At 48.0% G+C, this 14,840-nt stretch overlaps 2 protein-coding genes across 17 annotated transcripts in view; one reads left to right on the forward strand and one right to left on the reverse strand.

The window, feature by feature from the left end:
- LOC308465792 (uncharacterized protein) overlaps positions 1-14,840 on the reverse strand; it is a 430,090-nt gene that overhangs the window by 97,052 nt on the left and 318,198 nt on the right. The window lies entirely within an intron of this gene.
- LOC308465694 (uncharacterized protein) overlaps positions 1-14,840 on the forward strand; it is a 386,527-nt gene that overhangs the window by 48,989 nt on the left and 322,698 nt on the right. For 4 of the 6 annotated variants that reach the window (XM_080985782.1, XM_080985783.1, XM_080985784.1 and 1 more), the window contains exon 2: positions 2,164-2,337. The exons of 1 other annotated variant lie outside the window; for it this stretch is intronic. In XM_080985782.1, coding sequence (XP_080841908.1) covers positions 2,205-2,337 — 133 coding nt within the window. In that variant the 5' untranslated portion in view covers positions 2,164-2,204. Of the gene's footprint in view, positions 1-2,163; positions 2,338-7,873; positions 7,997-8,479; positions 8,646-14,840 lie in introns of those variants that run through there. One more of the 6 variants, XM_080985787.1, reaches the window with a different exon arrangement.

The raw sequence follows: 14,840 nt of genomic DNA on the forward strand, positions 1-14,840 counted from the left end.
CTCTGCTTCTGGCCATCTGCAGGCATCTGTCTTTGTTTACCTCTGGCCTTCCGGCCTCTGCAAAGACGACGACCTTGGTTCCCACGAGAAACAGAGCTCTCAGCTGCCGACTCCTTGGCTCCCCCTGGAGGCTGGAATGCTGCCTGGGATGACGTGACGGTCAGCTCCCCCTGCAGCTTGCAACCGGTGCCCTCAGCATCCCTGCATTCACTCGCATTCTGGGAAACAGCTAGGACCTCCGATGCAGTCAAATTCTGGGCTGGGATGACTGGCTTGTGAGCTTTCATCAAAGCATTCCACATGCCACGTGCAGTCAGATTGCCAGCTAGCGTCTTTATATCCTCCAGAGAGACGGACAAGACGATTATGTCAATCGCCTTCGAATTAGCGGCCCTCCATCTATCTGTCAGAGGAACTGGAGGGGCTTCAGACACAGTATGCCACACTCCAAACTGACGCAGCAAAGATTCACACCATTTTGCCCAGGTTTCATAATTGTGCCGATTTAACTTTGGGCACTCCTCAGCCTGAGAAGCTTGGAAAAACTCCATTTCAGCTTTTCCTTTGAGCCGGGAGTCTCTTATGCCTTCAAAGACTCCTTATCTTGGCAGCCCATTAATCACAAACTCTCTGGCTTGGCTCCCAGAGCCATTAATCTGCCGGAGTTCCAAAGGCTCCTTCCGAGGTAAACAGAAAAGCCTCTCTTTCGCTTTTGACATACCTCTCATACGCAGTCTGTTGCAGCTTTACTCTCCTGTAGGTGCTGTGAATCTGGGCCCGAAACCTTGTTTTTGGGATACTGCCAGGGAGATAGCGTCCATCTGAGCCCCCATGCCGGCTGCCGGACGTCCATCGATCTCTGTAGCCACGCAGATCCAACAATTAGCGACACGAAGCCTTGGAAATTGACTGCCACATTCCAGGCTCGTGCACATCCTTTATCAGCAGAAACACAGCCAGAAAGCTTGCACCGCAGAAGAGCAGAAGAGCATATTTACAGACTTTATTTAGCGTTGAACAGAACAAAGAAAAACATGACCGTTCTGCGTCAGCATCTCTGCCCGACTGAAATCGAAAGGAAACAGCAAGCATAAACATCCTGTGAACAGGACATGCGCAGACTCTGTTACTCACAAAGCCTGCTCCCTTTTAAGGTGGAACGGAAATATCCTAACAGACTCTTGCACCTCAACCCCAACTGGGCTAGGCGAGCTGGGTAGCACCGCCAGAGACCTCCTTTCTCACAGGAACAGGTCACAGTGCTGTGGACTCACAGCTTAGAGCTGAGAGCACCGGATTCACTGTCTCAATAATACAGTCGTTGCGCAGCAGAGTTTTGCAGAGTCTTGCAGAGTATAAACTACTCGGAGAGCAGCTCTGTAGAATATCTTCCTTTTATTCTGTAACTACAACTATGATACAAAGCTATATACAGAGCTGAATATTCTAAGCATAAATCAATGCTACACTGAGAGTCTGCAGCTGCTCTTAGCAGCAATCTTATCTCTAGGATCTCTAACACTCTCACTTTCTCCGATACACTGACTGACTGACTCTCTCTCACACACAGATATGTTGCTGGGCAGAATAAGTAGATAGGCAGGACACGCCTCCTCTTCTCTGGAGAGTCAGCAGAGACCATCAGGAGATGATCAGGAGATTCTTGGGTATGGGAGGGGTGAAATCTCCTCAGCACACACACCCCAAATGCTAACAAACTGATAAAAAGCAAGAGGAGATAAAAGAGAATGGGATTGTATTTATGGATTACAACAGAAAAGCAAACTATGTGACAAAATTGAAATGGATTTAAAGCCTCAACCTTTCACTGTATTGCTATGGAAGGAAATGGAGTTTAGTTTTGATGATCGGCCAAGGCTTGGGACAGGATGGTGACTGGTTTTGGCACCAAGTTCTGTCCATAAGCCCCATTGAATTCAATGGGATCTACTCTCAGGTCACTACTGTGCAGAACATGTCAGCCTTACGAAGTGGGGTGAGGAGCAAACAGGGGAAACTGCAAGCACTGGAGATGTTTACAAATGGGGCTTCTGTTGGGAAGGGGCTGCCCCATTTGTGCTTCTCCAGGGGCAGGAGACTATCTAGCGCAGGAGAATCCCTGCAGGGCCTCTGAGGCTCCCTTTGCTTCTTCCTCTCTCCCAGGACCCTGCAGCTTCTTTTGGCTCATTGACTCCTCAGGAAGGATGAAAGAGACGGATCCTGCAAAGCTAGCGAGGATGGAAGGGGGAAGATGGACGGTTGACCTGGTCAGGTTGTCTCCTGCATCCCTCCCCACAACCTTTGAGCGTTCCCTCCCAGGGACCTCCGAGAGATCTGGTGAGTCCCAGGGGAGGGGAGATGGGGATGTGGAGGGGTGGAGGGGTGGAGCCAGAGAGGAATTGGGGCTTGCTCAGCTTGGGGGTGGGGGGAGGCAGGCAGGCAGATGGAGATGGAGAAGGGGAGCACCTTTTTGGGCTCCTCCACCTGCCTGCCCGCCTGCTCCTTTGTCATCTGCGGGCAATTTGAGCTAGGAATAGATCACAGCTTCCCGGCCAACGTGATGTATTGGCAGCTCAAAATGTCTAAAACCAGTTCTGTGATCTGAATGCCTTACCAATGTCCAACACTGATCCGTTGCGCAGCACTAGAAGCCACGAGTCTTTAAAGGAACCTGATCCTGCTTTGCAGATTGAATGCAGATGAGGCCTCCATGTATTATTATTTTTTCTTTTCTTTTTGGAATAACTTTTTATTTGCTTTTAAAAACAAGGAACATAGGAATAATAAAACATGTAGACCAAGTCTTCTCATGTCATTTCTATGTAAAATAGCAGAATAAATTTGCAGGAGTATCTATAACATATAGTTCATCATTAGTGGTCAGTGTATGAGTTCTGGGTCCATGAATTGCTTACAACTGAAACAAAAAAAGGGGAAACAGGAGAGCACAGAGAACATTCAAGATCGCAGAGCCAAATGCCTAGACTGGAGCTCTTGTGGCCGTTGTGCTTAGATTAAGTGAGTAATAGTCATTTTTCCTCTTCTGTTACCAATGAAACAATACAGAGTAGGTCTCATCATGAAAATGGGAGGGAGGGGGTTCAAAGTGAAGAAAGAGATTTATGTATAAATTTAAATTTAGACCAACCAGATTGAGATAATTTCTGATGGGGAGTGTTCAGGTGAAGGTGTTGCTGTTTGTTTCACAGACGAGGCGTGGACGTTGCTGGATCCTGACCAGAGAGCTCAGCATAAAGAATAATAATAATAATAATAATAATAATAATAATAATAATAATAATAATTTATTATTTATACCCCACCCATCTGGCTGGGCTTCCCCAGCCACTCTGGGCAACTTCCAAATATATATATATATATATATATATAAAATACTGTACTACATCAAACATTAAAAGCCTCCCTAATCTGGGCCGCTTTCCGATGTATTCTAAAAGTCTGGTAGTTGTTGTTCTCTTTGACATCTGGTGGGAGGGCATTCCACAGGGAGGGCGCCACTACCGAGAAGGCCCTCTGCCTGGTTCCCTGTAACTTGGCTTCTCGCAGTGAGGGAACCACCAGAAGGCCCTTGGTGCTGGACCTCAGTGTCCGGGTAGAACGATGGGGGTGGAGACGCTCCTTCAGATATACTGGACCAAGGCCGTTTAGGGCTTTAAAGGTCAGCACCAACACTTTGAATTGTGCTCGGAAACGTATTGGGAGCCAATGTAGGTCTTTCAAGACCGGTGTTATATGGTCTCGGCGGCCGCTCCCAGTCACCAGTCTAGCTGCCGCATTCTGGATTAATTGTAGTTTCCACGTCACCTTCAGAGGTAGCCCCACGTAGAGCGCATTGCAGTAATCCAAGCGGGAGATAACCAGAGCATGCACCACTCTGGCGAGGCAGTCCGCAGGCAGATAGGGTCTCAGCCTACGTACCAGATGGAGCTGGTACACAGCTGCCCTGGACACAGATTTGACCTGTGCCTCCATGGGCAGCTGTGAGTCCAAAATGACTCCCAGGCTACGCACCTGGTCATTCAGGGGCAAAGTTACCCCATTCAGGACCAGGGAATCCTCCACACCTGCCCGCCTCCTGTCCCCCAAAAACAGTACTTCTGTCTTGTCAGGGTTCAACCTCAATCTGTTAGCCGCCATCCATCCTCCAACCGCCTCCAGACACTCACACAGGACCTTCACCGCCTTCACTGGTTCTGATTTGAAAGAGAGGTAGAGCTGGGTATCATCCGCATACTGATGAACACCCAGCCCAATCCCCCTGATGATCTCTCCCAGCGGCTTCATGTAGATGTTGAAAAGCATGGGGGAGAGGACAGAACCCTGAGGCACCCCACAAGTGAGAGCCCAGGGGTCTGAACACTCATCCCCCACCACCATTTTCTGAACACGGCCCAGGAGGAAGGAGTGGAACCACTGTATGACAGTGCCCCCAGCTCCCAGCCCCTCTAGACGGTCCAGAAGGATGTTATGGTCAATGGTATCAAACGCCACTGAGAGATCCAGCAGAACTAGGAAACAGCTCTCACCTTTGTCCCTAGCCCGCCGGAGATCATCAACCAGTGCGACCAAGGCAGTTTCAGTCCCATGGTGAGGCCTGAATCCCGACTGGAAGGGATCCAAATGGTCCGCTTCTTCCAGGCGTGCCTGGAGTTGTTCAGCAACCACGCGCTCAATCACCTTGCCCAAGAATGGAAGATTTGAGACTGGGTGATAGTTGGCCATCGTGGCCGCATCTAAAGATGGTTTTTTAAGAAGCGGTTTAATAACCGCCTCTTTCAGCGGGTCTGGGAAGGCTCCCTCACGGAGGGAAGCATTCACCACCCCGCAGAGCCCATCGCCCAGCCCTTCCCGGCTCGCTTTTATCAGCCAGGATGGGCAAGAATCCAGGAGACAGGTGGTTGGTTTCACTCGTCCAAGCAGCCTGTCCACATCCTCGGAGATAACAGATTGGAATTGATCCCACACAATTTGACTAGTCAGGGGCCAGAGTAAAATTCGGCCCTCTGGGAGCTCTTTCTGATTCTTTCCCTCTGAATAAAGAGGTCAAACAGGGCTGCCTCTTGGCCCCTTTTCTATTCAATTTCTATATCAACGACATCGTTACAACTATGAAGGCCCTAAATCAATCTGCCCCCTCCTTACAACAGCTCAAGATCCCCATATTACTCTATGTGGACGACATGGTAATATTGTCATTAACCAAGCAGGGCTTAAACAACATGCTCAGAGGGCTCATGACATATTGTGATACCAATTCCCTCAAAATCAATTTCGCCAAAACCAAAATTCTTACCTTTGGTACGAAAACTCGGAAGTCATTCTGGAATTTTGAGGGCCACTATATTGAATATTGTTCAGCATTCAAGTATTTGGGAATCACTTTTCAGCATGGGCTTAGCTGGTCAGCTCACCTAAATACGACCATCCTGGCTGCCCGTAGAACCATCAAAGCCTTGGAGAAATTCTTCTATGCAAAAGGCGGCCAGTTGGTTCCACCAATCAGAAAAGCATTTATCAGTAAAGTCCTCCCGATGTTACTGTACGGGGTTGAAATCTGGAGGTGGAATTTAAAAACACTACAACGGCTGGAGATTCTGCAAAACTCTTTTGCACAAAAGACACTGGGTCTCCCCAAGGGCTCGGTTGCTGCACAGTTAAGAACAGAACTGGGCCTCCCCTCCATTGTTGCGAGAGCCCACATTAGAATTATTAGTTTTTATTGTAAATTAATCAATGCCCCAGGTTCCCTACTAGCCAGGCAAGCCTTTTTAACTTGTTCTCATAGCAACAAATGGTCCAAGGCCATGGAGACTATTATTGCACGCTACTCCCTCCCAGATCTTGACACGCTGTCATCTTGGGACCAACATAAAATCCGGGCCTGGATTCTTACAAGAGACGAGGCCATGGACCGGGCACAGTCCACCACAGCCCGCCTCTCCATGTGGCTCCCTAAAGTGAAAGTGGTAAGATCACTTGCCAACTACTTGATAGAACTGACGGAGCCCAATCTGAGAAGAGCGTTTACTATGGCCCGTTTCCATTCTATACCCACGGCCTTCCTCCAGGGGATTTACTCTAAGACCCCTATTACTCAGCGTCTATGTCCATGCACAATGAATGAAGTAGAGGACTTCATACATTTCTTTTTCTACTGCCCTATCTATGAGCCAATAAGATCTAAGCTCCTCCTCTTGATCCCGCCCACCATTACGTCTAAGGAAGACTGTTTGAAATCGCTTCTCGTGGACGCAAATCCCCAAATTTCACGTGGGGTGGCAATCTTCATAGTGCAGGCTCTGAAACTCAGGGCTACTCTGACAGGGTAGTGTGTCCTAGACCTGGACCTGTTTTAATTCTTTTTATTTATATATATATATCCGCATATTAGATTTTTGGCGCTGGCAACTAAATCTTTGCATTATTGTCTTAGAGTAATTTAAATGTCATTACACCAGCAATATTGCCTTGTATTTTGCTTGGTTGTTTATCTCTAGCATTTTTGTATTGTCTTATTTTGCTATGGCTGTATGCTAATGCAATAAAGGTTTGATGATGATGATGATGATGATGACTAGTCAGGACTCTAGCACTCTCCCGCTCCGGCCCTGCTCCCACGGTGGAGTCTACCTCTTCCCGAATCTGAGCGACTTTATCTGCAAAAAACTTTGCAAAATCATTGCAGGAGATCATGTGGCCCGTACTGGGCCCCGATGTAACAGGTGGTTCCGCTAAATTGCGAACCGCCTGAAAGAGTCTCCTGCTGTCGTTTTCCGCAGATGCAATAGAGGCGGTGAAGAAAGTCTTCTTCGCCGTCGCTACCGCCACTTGGTAGGCTCGACATTGAGCTCTAACCTGTGTCCGGTCTGATTCAGAATGAGTTTTCTGCCACCGGCGCTCTAGCCGTCTCAACGATTGTTTCATTGCCCTCAGATCCGTGGAAAACCACGGGGCTGTCCGGGCTCCATGCAATCGGAGATGGCGCTTCGGAGCCAAACAGTCAATAGCCCTGGTTAACTCCACATTCCAGTGGGACACCAGGGAATCGGCTGAAAGGCCATCAACATGGGATAAAGCATCCCCTACCACTCTCTGGAAACCATTTGGATCCATTAAGTGGCGGGGGCGGACCATCCGAATTCGTCCCACCTCCCTGCAGAGGGGAAGGGTTGCGGAGAAGTCCAGTTGCACCAGGAAGTGATCTGACCATGGCACTTCTTTTGTTTCGCTTTTAATTAGTGTCAGATCACCAACATCCATAGAGCTAAACACCAGGTCTAAGGCATGTCCGTGGCTATGAGTTGGGCCAGACTTATTCAGGGACAGCCCCATGGAGGCCATGCTTTCCACGAAGTCCCGAGCGGCCCCTTGTAAGGTCGTGTCGGCATGGATGTTAAAATCCCCCAGGACAACCAAGCTAGGTGTCTCCAGGAGCATATCCGCCACAACCTGAAGCAGCTCGGGCAGGGAATCCTTGGTGCAGCGGGGAGGTCAGTACACCAAAAGGAATCCTGTACTGCCCCTATTGCCCAGCTTCCAGAACATGCACTCAGAGAACTGAGTCTTCCCAATAGGACGCCTGGTGCAGACTAATGACTTCCTAAAAATCACTGCAACCCCCCACCCCCACCCACAAGGCCTGGGTTGCTGTGCGTAAGAGAAACCTGGTGGACAAGCAGCGGCAAGGACAGGTCCATCTGCTTCATCCAACCAAGTCTCTGTTACACATGCCAGGTCAAGCCCTCCATCCATGATCAAGTCATGGATGGCAGTCATGGATGAATCATTGACCTGGCATTGCACAGCAGCACCTTCAGGTCATGTGGGCATCCCTTGCTGATTCTAGTATCCATCCGGTCAGGACCAGACCCGGAGGCAGGGATAGTCGTCAAACAACGACTAAACCTGCCTCCTCTGTAACGACATGGTCTGGTCTTAGCGTAACTCCTCCTCCTATCCGTGATCACTGAGATCGGTTGTCCCAGTGCATCCCGCCCTGTGGAACATGCCCCAGCCATTTTGTTGGCTGGGACCCACTCCCCGGCAACCCTGACCCCTCCCCTTAAGAACATAATAAAACCTTTAAAAATAAATAAATAAAACAATACAAACAAAAAACTGTAAAAATTACAAAAACACCAAAATCAAACAAATTCCCAGGCCCAACCAAACCTCCACCCCACCACCACCCCCCACATACAAAAAATTCAAAAGAAAATTTTTAAAACGTTTTAAAAAGAACTCTGCGCCCCCCTGAGTCCTCCTGGGCAGCAGCAGCAGTAACAGCAACCGTCCTTGTGAGGCCTCTCAGGCCCCGCCTTAGGCCAGATGGTGAGTGGCAAGAGCAGGGCCCTCAGGCATTCACACAAGGGAGTCCTCCTGGGCAGCAGAGCAGTCCTTTTGAGGCTTCAGGCCCCGCCCTGGACCAGGTGGTAAGTGGCAAGAGCAGGGCCCTCAGGCACTCACACAAGGGAGTCCTCCTGGGCAGCAGAGCAGTCCTTTGGAGGCTTCAGGCCCCGCCCCGGACCAGGTGGTTAGTGGCAAGAGCAGGGCCCTCCGGCACTCACACAGGGGAGGTCAAGGAGAAGTCAAGGAGGAGAATCGTGGGATCATGGACTCTCTCAGTAGGGTTCCCTGTTGGATCATAACATGTTGTGATTGCAGATGGAGTGGATTCCATGATTGAGCCACAAAAATATCCATCCCAGATAAAAGCCAAGCAATATCTCAGTTAATACCAGGAAACAAAAACAGTGAAAACTATTGGACGGCCACACATCTCATTCTCTTCAGTTCTTCCTCTGTCACAAGCATTCGTTAACATTGTTCAGTAATCTGGAGGTCCCAATTCCTCCTGAGGCTATAATTAGCTTCTCTCTTTATTGCAGATGGTGGTGACTTAGAAGGGAAGAACAAGAGGGAGCACAACAGAATCCACATAGCGGAGAAGTCATATAAATATTCAGAGTGTGGAGAGAACATCCGTCCAAGCTCCCAGTCCACCTCCCATCAAAGAAAGAGCTTCATTCGAAGGAATAGCCTCACTTCACACGAAAGAACACAGAGTAGGGAGAAATTGTATCAGTGCAGAGAATGTGGGAAGAGCTTCAATCGGAAGGATAATCTCACTTTGCATCAAAGAGTTCATAAAGGGAAGAAACCGTATCAGTGCTTGGAATGTGGGAAGAACTTCAATCAGAAGGGTCACCTCACTTCCCATCACAGAATTCATACAGGGGAGAAACCCTATCAGTGCTTGGAGTGTGGAAAGAGCTTTCGTCAGAGTGGTGATCTCACTTCCCATCAAAGAATTCATACAGGGGAGAAACCCTATCAATGCTTGGAATGTGGAAAGAGCTTTCGTCTGAGTGGTGATCTCACTTCCCATCAAAGAATTCATACAGGGGAGAAACCCTATCAGTGCTTGGAATGTGGGAAAAGCTTCAATCGGAAGGATAGTCTCACTTTGCATCACAGAATTCATACAGGGGAGAAACCCTATCAGTGCTTGGAGTGTGGAAAGAGCTTCACTGATAGCTCCCATCTCACTTCCCACCAAAGAATTCATACAGGGGAGAAACCATATCAGTGCTTTGAATGTGGGGAAAACTTTCGTGTGAGTGGTGAACTCACTTCTCATCAAAGAATTCATACAGGGGAGAAACCCTATCAGTGCTTGGAATGTGGAAAGAGCTTTCGTGTGAGTGGTAAACTCACTTCCCATCAAAGAATTCATACAGGGGAGAAACCCTATCAGTGCTTGGAATGTGGAAAGAGCTTCAGTCGGAAGGATGGTCTCACTTTGCATCACAGAATTCATACAAGAGAGAAAACGTCTTAGTGTTTGAAATGTGGGAAAAGATTCAGTCATGGCCCACCAAATAATTCATACGGGGTTGAAAGCATATCAGCACATTGAATGTGTATAAAATTTCACTTGTTAAAAAGTCAATTTAAGATCTCACACCAGGGTGAAGTATAGAATCATAGATTCAGAATCTAGTCCAACCCCCTCCAGAAATCTCATTTCAAGCATCCATGACCATCCAACTTCTTCTTAAAACCCCCAATGAAGGTCCACCCCCTTCAGAGAGAGTTCCTTTTCACTGTCAGCTCTTACTATCAGAGAGAAAATATAAAAAAAGACTTTGGAGAAGACTTCCGGTGATGGCCAAGGCGTTTGGCTGCTTTCCCAGGACACTGGACCCCAGTCGTGCAATTAAACAAGGTGAATCTGGGGGTAATTATCCCTGTTGAACCCCGCAGGGATGGGGCGCACGTGCCTTCACCCGCACGCCGTCCGATATCTGCCGCTCGCTACAGTGGAGGCAGGGGCGCTGAGTGTTTAGCATTGCACGAATTGGACACTCTCCACTGCCAACGCCATGAGCGGGAGCATTCCTGTTTTTCAACAAAGATTTGAATTTGGACTTTGAAAGGACTTTTGTCGCTCTGCTACAGAAGATGTGAGGTGAGCGTCTCATCATTTTTCATCCTTGCTACTGTTGGGCCAACGCCCTCCCTCACTTGTCCGAATGGTGAGGAACTTCGCCCATGGTGGCAGAGTACAGCAGAAGCAGACTCTGGCTGGAAAGCAGCATCGAGAAGATAATAAGTCAACAGAGCGACGAGCTGACTCACGCAGCCGTATCCTTCAGCAAAAGCCAGATGCAAGCGCCAGAGGGGAGGAGGAGGAGATATAGAAATCGCTCCCGTTCTCACACAACAATACATTAGGTAATTAGGCAATTAAAGGCACAGTGTCACACAGTGCAATGAAAGAATGAAACACTGCAGTACTAACACCTACTTCGTGATTTGGCAAGCCTCATGGAGAAAGATTCAATTAATTAAATGGAATGCAAGTGAAACTTCATTAAAAAAACTAGAGAATTTGATGTTTAATGGTGCGGTCCTTTCTGGAGGGCTTTAATTATTATTGGCAAGGTATCAGCTTGTTTGAAGATATGAAGAGACTTTGTTGAAATACAGTGTTACCAGAGAATGAGGTAATTTCAACTGCGTCACACGCCATCTTCTCTCCCTTTTTTGTTATTGTTTGAGTCTAGATAGAGAGTAATTTGGCGTCCCGCCAAAGCTCTGGCAAGACTCCAGCTTCTCCTTCCGTCCAAATCTCTCAATAATGATCTGGCGTCCTGCCAAAGCCTTAGCCGATCATCAAAGCTCAAACTCCATTTCCTTCCATAGGAATACAGTGAAAGTCCATCTGCTTGCATGGACTTTTGTCATATATGGATTTATAAAAGCGAAGGTGAATCTTTGATCTTTGTAAGCTTCCCTTAGGGCCCAGGGGGAGCAAGCTTGGATTCTAGAGGAACCAAACAAGTATTAACTGTGAAATCTATCGCACAGTGTGGTCTCTTACAGAAGATTCTTCGGTTTGGGAAAATATCAGTCCATTAAAATACATTACATGTCTGTCAGGGGTTCAGGAGCAGAGGCAAGGGCAAGGGAGGAAACAGAGAGCGAGGGGGAGGAGGCAGAAGAAAAGATGAGTGATGACGACGACCCGAGATCTCCGAGTCTTTCCAGTGAATCAGAAGATTCACAGAAAGGAGCACCAGTGGCCAGGGCAAGGGGGGAGCCTAGGGGGACACCCCAGGAAGATAGAGCCAGAGGGGACTCAGAGGGGAGCAGTTGGAAATCGGGACCAGCGTCACCGCCAGAGAGCAGGGAAGAAGAAGGGCGCCAGGGATCAAGCGCTGGCAGCTCACAACAGGGGGGAGGGCACGAGTCAGGAGTGGCCACACCTCCATCGGGGAGCGAAGAAACGGTCAGACGGAAGGTGGAAGGTTTGGCGCGCGCGCCAAGTTCAAATGCACAGGAAGGTGGCGCAGTAGGCAGCCTGGAAAGGGAGCCAGGTCCTAAAGCCCGGCGCAAGGAGACAGGAGGGTCCGGGGGGTCGGCGTCAGAAGAATCCCGGAAGGAAGAGACCCCGGGGGGCAGAGGGACCCAGAGAAGAACAGTCAGGCGGAAAAGGTGGAGCAGGGCTAGGATATTAAGTTGGTGTACAAGGGGCGGAGACTCAGACGGAGCTTCGCCGATCTAACCATGAGACGTAGAGTTGCACGCAGCAGATTGAGAATGGAAACTGTAACTCAATAAAGACTTTTATTTAATGATCGCTGGCTAGCGTGATCCTCTGTGAGCTAGGATCTGGAAGCAGCTCTGACAATGTCTTAATTTTAATTAAACAAAGGAAATCTGGAAGACAGCCCAGAGTCCTGGAAGATAAGACAGTGGAATGAAATAGGGCCTTCTGAGGGACTGCACCGAAAAAAATTGATGGACAACAAGAAGAAGAACAAAAATTTCATCTTGCATGTTAATTTACATATAGATCTGTTAAATATGATGAAAGTTGCATGCCAGTGGCTGTCAAGATAAGATAAAGGATTAAGATCGGGATGATATTGGGAATAAATAAAAGAGAGAAAAGTAGGAACAAGAACAAAAATAATAATAAACCTCATCAATCTTTGACTTTTGTCTTCTGGGTTTCTCAGTTGTTATTCTGTCTCTCACAGCTACAATAAACCTACCATTAAAATTGTGGACTAGGCATTTCTTCATCAGAGGGCAAAAAAACCAAATTTAGCGGGGGATCAAATACTTTCCCCCCCTCACTCTATTTGTTTACACTCACACACACGCCTGGCTCTCGTTTGGCGGAGGAGTGAGAAACGGAGGCTCTTTACTTCTAGAATGGCATTTCCACGGCACCTCCTTTCCTCCCAGGAGCTCCTCCTTCCACAACCCTGCGAGGCTGGCCGCTTGCCTTTCACCCCCTTTCCAGCACTGCGTGGTTTAGTGTGGCAGCACCTGCCCTTTGGAACTCCCCGCCTCTTGCACTAAACCACGTGCCTTTGCTAGACGCTTTTCTGGCACCTGCTAAAAGCATTAGGAAGCTGAAGTAATTTTGATCTCTTTTAATATTTTAGCTTTTCTGTGTTTTAAAGTAGGCTTGTTAATTTTTATTGATTTTACTGCTGTGGTGGTGTTGTTTTTTGTATTGGTAAACAACTTTGCAGGTTGTTTAAAATAAATTTTATGAAATAAATAAAATATAAATAAATGCATCCTGTGGATTTAAGTAACTGTCCACAGTGCCCTACTTGTTATCAGAGGCCCAGAATCCACAATCCTTTGTAAGAAAATGTGAAATAAAGTCAAAACATCTTTGCAGGCAAAAAATAGAGGTCAATATTGGGGAGGTGACAAAAACTTTTCCACACCAGGCACCCCCTGACCTTGCTATGCCACTACCCGGGGTGCAGGGAGGGGGCATGGGGGTCCCTGTTCAGATCATGCCTGGTGGGGGCGGAGACCCCCAAGTCGGGGAGCAGAGGGTCCTCCCTTGTCCTCTCTGCCAAGCCAGGGAGGGGCAAGTTTGCAGGAGTGAAGAAAGACAGTCAGGTTACCCTAAAAACCCTAAACCCCTTTGTGAATCCTCCCCCCCCCCCAGCCAGGCCTCCAAGCCTCGCCTCAGGCACTCTCAAACTGCACTCTCAAAGCTTTTTTCCCCTTCTAAGGCTAAAAGCATTAGCTAAGCATATTGCTCTTGCTGTAACAAAAAGACTGAAACGAAGGTGGAGAACAGAGTCCTTTGCTTCTCAAAGCCTTTTTCTTTCTAAGGCCAGTGGCCTTGTTAAAACCAGATTGCAACTTTCTTACAGGAGAATGAAACATATCTGAACACTCTGAAACCCCCCTTGGTTTCTCACCCCCTTTTCCTGGGAACAGTCCAAAATAGTCCCATGACAGGAACTTTCTGTTCATGCTCAGGAGACATGGGGCAGAACTTTTCAGAAGGAGGAGAAGGGGAGGGAACTGGAAGGGGAATATATGCTCTGTGCAAATGGCTGTGAACTCGTGCTTGTTTGTGAGTTATCACACTTGCTCCTTCTACCAGTTCATGGATGGTAGAAATAAAGCTTTTTCTCCGAAACTATTCCTTGTCTGTTGACTCCCATTTTCCCTTTCCCGGGCACAATATTTTTCCCACCCGAGGGCAAAGCCTCATAAGGCTACAGGAGGACTGCAGCTGTTCTTCCTTGGGATCCAGATGCTGCCTTCCTTTTGGGGGAGGGGGCTTTGGGTCAAGGAAATAAACCCCCTTCAGAGGGAGGGAAAAGTCACCTATGTTAACAGAGGATGTAGACAGAGGGGAACATTCCCACATGGGGGGAGCACAGGGAAAAGAAAAGCCCTTCTGCATCTTCACAACCGGACCACTTCCTCTGTCCCAGATGCAACAACACATGTCTCTCCCCTTTTCAGGCTAAACAAGTAGACAAACTAATGTGAAAGCAAATGTCAGATTTATTCTCAGGAAATATTAAAGCAAGGAGAGAAGACTCCTTCTCCCAACCTTTTCGGAGAAATGAGGGATTATCAGTCACTGGGTAGCTTGTAGTACTAACAGGACATGGAACACATAACATCCTTTCTGGCTCACTGTAATAAAATTCTTACCATCCTGATAGATACTGGTAAAACCTTCTGGAAAAATCCTAGCTGAGCGTCTGTGGGTTTTGATCAAGAAGAAATGGAAATTGGTGCTGTCTCAAAAGAGGCTAGTTCTCTCAAGCTACCCTCAGCCTTTGGGAATCTTGTCACAATCTTGTCACCTCTGGAGTTCGTAAAGGGTAGATATTCCTGGTGCCCTTAAACCTGCTGTTCCGCCAGGGAAGCGGGGCTGCGTCCAAAGCATGGAATGGTGGAAGTACTCAGGGAAGGGAGCAGAAAGCGAGGGAAGCATTAGGCCCCCATTTCTAGGAAGGGGAACATCGGTCTGA

This window comes from Podarcis pityusensis (genome assembly GCF_964106645.2).
Source record: "Podarcis pityusensis genome assembly, chromosome: 2".
NCBI lineage: Eukaryota > Metazoa > Chordata > Lepidosauria > Squamata > Lacertidae > Podarcis > Podarcis pityusensis.